This window comes from Tinamus guttatus, unplaced genomic scaffold (assembly GCF_059628265.1).
Source record: "Tinamus guttatus ecotype Peru unplaced genomic scaffold, ASM5962826v1 Tinamus_guttatus_pri_ptg000650l, whole genome shotgun sequence".
Taxonomy (NCBI): domain Eukaryota; kingdom Metazoa; phylum Chordata; class Aves; order Tinamiformes; family Tinamidae; genus Tinamus; species Tinamus guttatus.
The window spans coordinates 834,380-843,480 of NW_028289184.1; the positions used below are offsets into that span (position 1 = coordinate 834,380).

At 52.9% G+C, this 9,101-nt stretch overlaps 1 protein-coding gene across 1 annotated transcript; it reads left to right on the top strand.

Annotated features, from left to right (window-relative positions):
• Positions 1-229: 229 nt before the first annotated feature.
• Positions 230-2,523, top strand: MYL9 (myosin light chain 9). The gene is made up of 3 exons (XM_010225618.2): positions 230-429; positions 1,867-2,028; positions 2,325-2,523. The coding sequence occupies exons 1-3, from the start codon at positions 246-248 to the stop codon at positions 2,495-2,497; spliced, it is 519 nt and encodes a 172-aa protein (XP_010223920.1). The 5' UTR covers positions 230-245; the 3' UTR covers positions 2,498-2,523.
• Positions 2,524-9,101: the final 6,578 nt, after the last annotated feature.

Consider the following 9,101-nt stretch of genomic DNA (forward strand, 5'->3'; position numbering starts at 1 on the left):
TAGCCTTTGCCTTGCCTATCCCCATGCCTTACTTTGTGACCAAATTATCTTACCATGCCAAACTGTTTGTCAGCCAAGGAAACTGAGGCACGGGATTGGTAAGTGGTTATTTGCACATCCAGAAGGGGAATCCAGGAATCTTGACTCCTTGCCCTGCCCTTGTCCACTTTGTCTCGCAGCCTCTCCCTCCTCACGCTCCTGCCTGCTTTCCCTGCCCTGCTCTAGGGACATCACCAGCCGCCAAGATGTCGAGCAAGCGTGCCAAAGCCAAGACCACCAAGAAGCGCCCTCAGCGCGCCACCTCCAATGTCTTTGCTATGTTCGACCAGTCCCAGATCCAGGAGTTCAAGGAAGCCTTCAACATGATCGACCAGAACCGCGATGGCTTCATCGACAAGGAGGATCTGCACGACATGCTGGCTTCCCTCGGTGAGAAACCCTTCCGCTGCCCCCTGTGCACCCTCTGCATTGAGATGCCTCTTCTGCAAGGGCAGAGAGCTGCTTGGGCACAGCAGTGCCTAGCACGGCAGTCACTGCCGCACTCCTGCAGCCTGCCTGCATTGAAAACCCACTCTTGGAGGATTGTGCTGTTAAAGAGCACCTGCTTTGGGGCAGTTTGATGCAGGCTGTGAAGACTGGGGAGCCATCTCTGTTGGCCCTGGTAGCCCTTTGGAAACGTGTTTATGGGGACACGTGGGTGGAGGTCTGCTGCCAGCAGCAGATGCCCTGGCAGGGATCAGCATCCTCATGAGCCCTGCAGCCTGCATCAGCCATCAGCAAGCCATTCTGCCAGGGCCCATATGCACGGCAATGTCCCCTCTGCAAGAGGATGCCTGCACAGCAGGTGTCTTACTGGCATGCACAGACTGCTGCCCAGCTCTGCTGTCCCAAATTTTTTCATCTCTTTCTGAAATAGCACTTGGAGGAGGGAGCGGGTTCAGCTGGCCGGCATGAGCTTTGTGTCAGCACTGACAGGGCACTGCAGTAGACCTGCACTGTCGGGTGGGTGCCCAGGGGAACTGGGATAACTCTGGACACAGGCAGAGCCCTCGGATCCAGGCAGAAGCTTTGGGAAAGCACAGGTTTCCTAGGGGTGTTCTTGGCTAGTTCTGCCCAGTCTTGTTCTATAGGTTGCCCAGCACAAAGGCTGCCTGTGGATAGGTGAAAAGCTGGATACCCGGATACCGCGGCCCCATTGAGACTTGCATACCTGGCCTCTCTCCCCACCCAGAGCCCTTTTTTGTTTTTTCTTTAGCTGCAGGCCATGGTTCACTTTTCCCTCTCCGTTCCCTGCGTGCTACCCCTATGGCTCTTTGGGAGGTCTGTCAATTATTGACCGGCAACCAAACCTGTTCTGAAGGCCCTGTCCAGCCAGGAGGGAGTCTCCTCCCCATAAACTATAGCTCTCAGAGCATGGAAGCAGAATTCAGTGGGATTTATCTTTTGGGGAGCTGGGCTTAAGTAGCTTGGGAACCTTGACCCTGCTGCTTTCCCGGGAAGGGGAGGCTGCTGCAATGCTGCAAAGGTAACGCTGAAAACAGAACTGCAGGTGCTTGGGGGGGGAGGAGCACTTGCTTTTTCTCTCTCAGCCCTAACTAAAGTGAGATGGATAGAGGAGGAAGCATTTGGGGACCATCAGGCATGTCCTGAGTGCATCGCGAGCTGCGTGTGGTCAAGTTTAGACACAGTTCAGGCAGGTTATATCTCAAATTGAAAGGGTCCAGGGGAGTCTCCCACCACGGAATTTCTTCTGGAGAGCAAGGGCACGAGGCTGTGCTGTCCCAGTGGGTCTTGGCAGGCAGGATGGGTGCTCCCAGGGCAGGGCGTGAGGGCTCAGCACCCACAGCTGCTGCTTGTGTCCGGCAGGGAAGAACCCCACCGACGAGTACCTGGAGGGCATGATGAGCGAGGCACCGGGGCCCATCAACTTCACCATGTTCCTCACCATGTTTGGGGAGAAGCTGAACGGTACCGACCCAGAAGACGTGATCCGCAACGCCTTTGCCTGCTTTGATGAGGACGCGACAGGTAGGAGCTCTGCCTTGCCAGCCCCGTGCTCTGGTGCCGTCCTGGGGACCCTCTGCACACAGCGGGTGGCAGGGCCGGCGCGGGCCGCTGCCCCAGGTCGGCACACATCTGTATGATGAAGGGCCTGTGCAAGGGCAGCGTGCACGGGCGCTGGTGGAGTGGAATAACAGGGAGGGGGTGCAGGAGGATTAAGAAGACCCTACCTCTCCCCGTCCTCCTACCATGCCCTGTCCAGCCGCGGCTCTCCTGCACTCCTGTGCCCTGCATGAGCTCCTCCTCCTCTGCTGTCCCCACAGGCTTCATTCATGAGGACCATCTGCGTGAGCTGCTCACCACCATGGGAGACAGGTTCACAGAGGAGGAGGTGGATGAGATGTATCGGGAGGCTCCCATCGACAAGAAGGGCAACTTCAACTATGTGGAGTTCACCCGCATCCTGAAGCATGGGGCCAAGGACAAGGACGATTAGCACCCAGAACTGCTGCACTGCCTCTGCCTCCTCCTGCACACACATCTTGTCCCGTTCCCCCTGTTCCCCTTGCTGCCTAGCCCCACTGCAGGCTCACTCCATGGGATATATCCTCCAGGACTTGACCCTCCTCCGGATTACGCTTACGTTGGCACATGATCCTGCACCCTTTCTAGAGGAAGTGCTCCCATCACTACTTCCCTGTCCTACACATCAGTACGAAACCTCCTCTCCCATCTCCTTTCCCACCCTGAGGCTCTCACCTCCCAGCCCCAAAGACGCTGTGTGATGTCTTTGTGCCCACACCAAGGCCCTTCTAGGGATGTCTTGTGTATATCCAGCTCTTGCAAAACACACTCTCTTCCTGAGCTACCCATCTGACAGGGGAGAACATTTGCCTTTACCTTTTGCCGCTGTCCACCAAATCGTCCACCATCTCCTTTGACAAATTTTGCCTGAAGATCCTACTTGGGTAATCTGATTTCTGAGTCAGTGTGGTGCTGTGCCCTCAGCTGCCCGTCCAGTTGCCCATCCCATGCATGGGCTCTGAGGGAAACACCTGAGCACGAGAGCTGCCCCCGTGTGCTGTGTCCCAGGCGTCCTTGCCTGGAGGACGTTGCCATGGGTGCTCCTCACACGTCCTGGAACACCCCCATTTCACAGCCTTTGGCTCTCACACTGTCCCGCTTTGCACCTGGATGGCATCTTTCAGCAGGGAGGAGCCCGCTGTGCCGACTTGTTGGCATCCGCAGCCTACCCTGCCGTGCTGGCGGCTGCGCCGGTGCTCTTGGTGTGGTTGTGTGGGCAGAAGGGCAGGAGGGTTTTTCCTTCCCGTCTGTGCTGATCCGCTGTTTCCTTGACAGTGTCAGGCTGCATCCCTGCCACCTCGTCCTTTGGCCTCCCGTGGAGGGGGTGCGGTGACACCGCAGGTCCGTCGCGGGCCGCAGGACAGGGCTGTGCTTGCTGTGCTGGCTTGTCCTGCGTTCTTTGCACTTCTCAGCCCTGGGACCCCCAGCCAGGCATAGGCCCCAGCAGCAGCCATTTGCCTCCCTGAAGCAATGGAGTAGCCAAGTAGTCACCCCTGTGGGGTGAGTGCGCGGGAGCCTGCTCCCCGGGTATGGAACTGGTGTGGGAAGGAGCATCCCAGGTGCTCCCAGTCTGTTGGGATAACCCAGTGCAATCCCAGTCCTGAGGGACACAGTAGAAAGGCTCTAGCCTTTCCTCCCACGTACTTCCTTTATGAAAGGAGAAAAGAAAGAACACTTTGCTTCCTTTTCCATGGCTGTGTTATGGCTTGAGAGCATGTGATTTAAGGGATTGGGGGAGTTGAAGCTGCGTATGAAGTCTGGCAGGTGCAATGCAAAGGATGCTGTGTGTGGCTCCGAGTGCCGTGAAATCCTCCTCCTGCACCGGCTCTCCTGACTTGCTGCCTTTGCGGGGTAGGATCCCTCCTCTGTCCATCAAGGGTAGTCTCTTCTGAAGCCAAATCCCTCCCAACCTGTCTCTGCCCAAGTCCCCTGCCTATATAAAGTCTTGAAGCTTAAATGTCATTTTCAGTCTTTGCTGGTGGAAGAAGCCTTGCTCTGCTACCCCCGCTTGGGAACATGCAGAGAGATGCTTTGAAATACAGGGAAGTCACTGGAAAAGGTGCCAGCCAGCATCCCTCGCTCTGGTTTCAGAGCTGCTAAAGTCTTGGCATTGGTAGATCAACACGGGCTCTGCAGTCTGAGCGATGTGATGGAGGTGCCATTAGAAGAGCCTGGAAACTAGGGATTTATGATTGAGCTGGCCCAAAACCTCTTTCTGGTGATGGGAGAAAGCCCAGTCATGTCCAAGGATGGTGCCTGGGGCCTCTGAGCCTGGGGGAGCCTGGGGATCCGGGTTGAGACTCGCAGAATCAGACTGTCCACGTGGGGCTGTATGAAAGGAAGCTCCCCCCGATGCTTGTGCCATCAACTTGTCACAGGTCCAGCATCCTGTGACATATTCCCATGTTCATCACCAATTCCCCCATTTAAATCCGTGCTGCATCTGTCCCTGCAGATCTCCTGGGCTGCCGAGCTGTTAGGGCAGTGTGTGTCCTGCACCCCAGACCTGCCCCTCCTGTCAGCTCCCCTGTGCTGTCGCCTTGCTTTGCTTTACACTACCCTGATATGAGGGCAAAGGAAGCAGGGATTCATGCTTGAAGTTAGCCAATTTCCGTCCTCTCAAAAGACAAGTATTTTCCAGCAGAGGGTAGTGTCTTTATATGAGACATGGTAAAACACAATCACAAAACCAACAGAAATGACAGAAGGACATGAACACAGTTTTCAGAGACACAGAGAAGTGAAGGGGCAAACATGTCCAGGGAAAGCTGCTGTGACATGTTCCCCAGATCCCCAGCGCAATCCCAGGGCCTTCCCTGGAGCTCTGCAGCAAGAGCCAGCTCCAAATTCGTCAAGCTCTGCGCTCGCACATCAAAGCAGGAAGCTTTGCTCATTCCCTACTTCCACCTACCTACTAGGGAAATAACATGCAGCTCTTCAGCTTTCAGAGCAAATTCCCAAATCTGAAGGCCATTGGAGGGTAGGATGCTTTGTAAACCAACCTCTTCACAAGGATGCACACCAAGGTGAATTTCTCACAGACATCATTGGGGCAGATAACTCCATTTAGGTACAGGTCAGACCCTGGAGATGAACCAAATGATGTGGAAAAGAGCCTCCAACTTTTCCAAGGTCTCTGCCATGCTGTGGGCGAGCTGTCCTCTGGATACAGCTGTGCCGGGGAGGAATACTCGGCCTTACTGACCTCCCAACAGATCAGCATATGTGAACACTGCCTAGGTTCTCCCAAGTATTACTAGGGAAGGAGAGGATACTAAGAGATCACTGTTCCGATACTGCTGAGTCCCTGGGTCACCCACACCTTGTGTATGAGCTCCAGTTCTGGTGTCCTATCCAGCTCAAAAAAGTGCAGCTGATCTGGAAGCGTTCAGCAAAGGGCGCAAAGAGCCCCCATGCAAGGGGATATGGAGCAGGCTGGAGTAGTCCTCAGTCTGGAAGGAGCTGAGCGAGGAGGAGGACAGGGCTGCGGGCTGCGTGGGGACAGCACTGCCTCCTGCTCTGCCAGGACAGGCACCCCGGGGCATCACATGGAGCGGCTGAGTACCAAACAAGCAGTTCTTCACCCATGTGTGATGAAGCTGGCATTTGCTGTTGGAAATAGCACGGATGCTAAAAGTCTATGGGGCTTCCATGAGGACTGAGCAAGTTTACAAAAGGGAAAGCTCCGAGGGAAACTGAGGATGCAGGAGCCATGTCTGGGTCAGGAAATTAGGGGCTCTCTCAGGGGATGGGAAAAGGATCATTCACTCTTGCTTTGCTCTCATACTCTTCCTTAGACACCTGCTTCTAACCACAGTGGGAGATGGGTGTTTGTCCATGCCCAGCATGGCACTCCATGCCCAGCATGGCACTCCATGGCCCTGTTAAACCAGGAGAACTTTGTCCCTTCTTTTCTCTTGGAAAAGGAAGGCCATGCTCACTCCAGATGGATGTTTCCCACACTCCAAACAGACATCAACTTTACCATAATTTCAACCTCATCAGTGCAGCCCCCGCCTCCCCCACAGGCTCGCATTAAGTCATGTTGCACCTGCACTTTCCAGTCAGTGCAGCTCCATTTGATAAAGTCAACAGGTTTCAAACAGGGGAAAACGGACCTAAGGGCATGCACGTAAAGGGGCTCTGCCTTCTAGCACAGCAATGCAGAATGAGCTTGGCTGGACCAGATGGCTGTGGGAGAGCAGGGACAAGGCCACATGTTCCTGAGGTCATTGTGTAGGTCTTGGTCCTTCCAAGGACACAAGTCCTTCCCCTTGACAGCAGAGGGCAAGGCTTAGTCTGGCACCCTTTCAGAGGGCCTTAATTCAGCCCCTGTCCCAGGACTCCAAATGTCCTGGTGACTCCAGCTCCTGTGGCTGCGCCTCCTTGTTGGGTGCAGGGTCATGGGACAACACAGGGTGGACGGGACCTCAGCAGGGCACAAGATCGACCTCCTGAATGAAAGGGGGACAGCCACAGAGTCACACCAGGTTGCTCTGAGCTCTAGCCAACCTGGGCTCTCCTTCCCTATTCTTTCTCCCTGTTGCGCCTGTGAAATCCAGGTGGACACTGCTCACAAGTTCTTGAAGAAAAGAACCTCAAGCGCTTGGGGCCTTGTTCGTCCCTCTGGATGGATAATTTTCTCCTCCAGTGCTGGAGTGGGCAACCCGCCAGTTCTCAGGCTCTTCTCCCTGGCCCACAGGTCCATAAAACATCAGAAGAGTCTCTGCAAACAACTGCTTCTAAAGCCACACAGTTGGACAAAACCAGGAGAGAAGGGTAAGAAATGGGGGAAAATTATCTATTTATTCTATGAATATTAGATGTGTTCTAGTGTGGCTGAGCTGTTTGCAAACACCACGGAGTTCACATGCTGAGATGATTCAGAAAAAGGCTGAGGAGTCCCAAGAATACACCCAGCTGGGAAACAGCTAGTTTAAGCTGGTAATAAAATATATGAGACAATTTTAGGTTCCTGCTCACCTTGTTTGGAGTTGCAGAGGATCACGGTCTAACAGGAGAGTCCCAAGAGCAGAGAGGGGCATCGTTTTTATTAGGGCATCTAGTTGTTTCTGAACTTCGAAAAGTTTAGTTAGGACATAGAGGAAAAGCACAGATGAAGAAGAGTGTTGGGGGGGAAGGGGGGAAAGGCCCCAAAGGAGAAACTCAAAACATTTACTTAAACATCACATTTGGACTTTTCCCTTTCAAAATCCTTCAAAACATAAAACTAAAAATATTTTTTAGAAGTCTAAAGTTCCTGAAGTTTCTTTGTCATGCCATTCTCCCTAGATTATTTTATTGTTATATGATTTTATGGAGAAGGGGGAAAAAAAAAGTTTCGTTTTAGGTGAATGGTCTTTGAAAAATTCTCCTCACTAAAGAGCTCTCACTCCAAAACGAAAAGAGAGCAAAAGGGTGAGAAGGTCACACATTCCTGGAAGCGAAACAACCTGCTTTTACGGCTCTTTGCAAACACCATTTTGTGTTACTAGTGCCAGACCTTTGCCTCCTGGCTCCTGACAGGGTGCCCTGTGCTCCAGGCCGGCTCAGTTTTCCCCACCTTGATGCATTAAACCAGCACGAGGCAACAGGAGATGAAGAGAGGACAGGAGCTGAGGCAAATGTGCCTGGGGGTCTGGGTTCAATGCAAGAATCTGGATCAATTGGGGGCCTGGATTAAATGCAACAACTCAGCCCAAGGGGCCACGCAACCTTCTGGCTGAGAGGAAGGAAGCGTCGTGGCTTCGTGGTGGGGAAGCATCAGGACATTCAGCTGGAGAGACTTTGGGCTGATCTGTCCAGCTGCCCTTGTGGGTCCCAGAACCATTTCCTCTCAACGACCTCTTGCGTTTGCAGATGTGTTTCTGTTAGCCACTTGCAATACTCAGAGCCCTACCTATACTTTATCTTTTGCCAGTCCTGCTATTAGCTGAGCACCTTCCCCCATGGTTGCCCACTCTGGGCTTCCTTGCTGTTGGATAAAGTCGACACTTGGATAAAATCACTTCATCCAAACAGGGAGAAAGAAACATCACCAGAACCAAAAACTTCTTATTTCCCTGTGAGAGCTCCCTGGGTTTTATTTCTGGGGGACATTCTCTTCTCAAAATATTGACTCCATTTTTTCAAAGGCATTAAACAGCCCCAGAGTAAAGATATACATTAAATGTCAGAACAAGTGTTTGCTCAGAGATGTTGCCTCAAGAAACAAAAATAATCCTGCTCTTCAGCTGATATTTTCCCTCTCCTGTCAGCCCAAGGTATCCTCACAGGTCTGCTCCTTGTCCCCATCTGCACAGCAGGGATTCCCTGCTCTCCTTTGGACTGAGCAGCCTTCTCACTGCCACAAGCCACTTAAAGGGTGCGCTTGAGGCTCCCCTGCCTCTCTGAGCCCATTGGAGCCTGCACAACAGGTGATGCCTCTTGTCCAGTTACAGAATCAACAGCATTCTCCCCTAAAAAAAAAAAAAAAAAAAAAAAAAAAAAGTGATTCTGGTCTTTTTTATTATTATGTCCATCAAAACCACTGTGACTAGATTCACAGCCACCAATCCCTTTTTTTCCAATTCCCCTTTTCATCCCTGACGCCAGCAGATTTGCCCTGATTTTGTCTCAGGAGGCCAGTGATGAGGGTCTTGCAGTTTGTTTCCATTTAAAAGCAGCATTTCTCCATTTGGGTTTGGGGCAGCTGGGTTTTTTGGACCTTCCTCGTAGGTCACGGCTCTCCAGCTGTTTGGTTCTGTTCCTCCATTCAGAGTTGCAAGTGTCCCCAGGCCAACAGGGCATCAAAAGGGCTTCCTGGAGCCTCAGTGTCAGGACTCCTCCATCTGTTTATTCCTTCTTGACGTGCTTCTGCCCTTTCCCCAGCCCGCACACACCTGCGCACGCTGCCACCAACTCCTGCTCTCCCATGCAGCCCACGTCAGGACCCAGAAAGAGCCTGTGCTCTGGACACCAGCTTTGTCTCCACTCTCCTTATAGGAATCATCCCTTCTTTTTGCCTGAAGGGCCTC

Coding starts and splice junctions, on each gene's coding strand:
- MYL9 (XM_010225618.2), top strand. CDS start 246: ATGTCGAGCAAGCGTGCCAAAGCCAAGACCACCAAGAAGCGCCCTCAG. Junction 430..1,866: donor CGACATGCTGGCTTCCCTCG/GTGAGAAACCCT, acceptor TGTGTCCGGCAG/GGAAGAACCCCACCGACGAG. Junction 2,029..2,324: donor CTTTGATGAGGACGCGACAG/GTAGGAGCTCTG, acceptor CTGTCCCCACAG/GCTTCATTCATGAGGACCAT.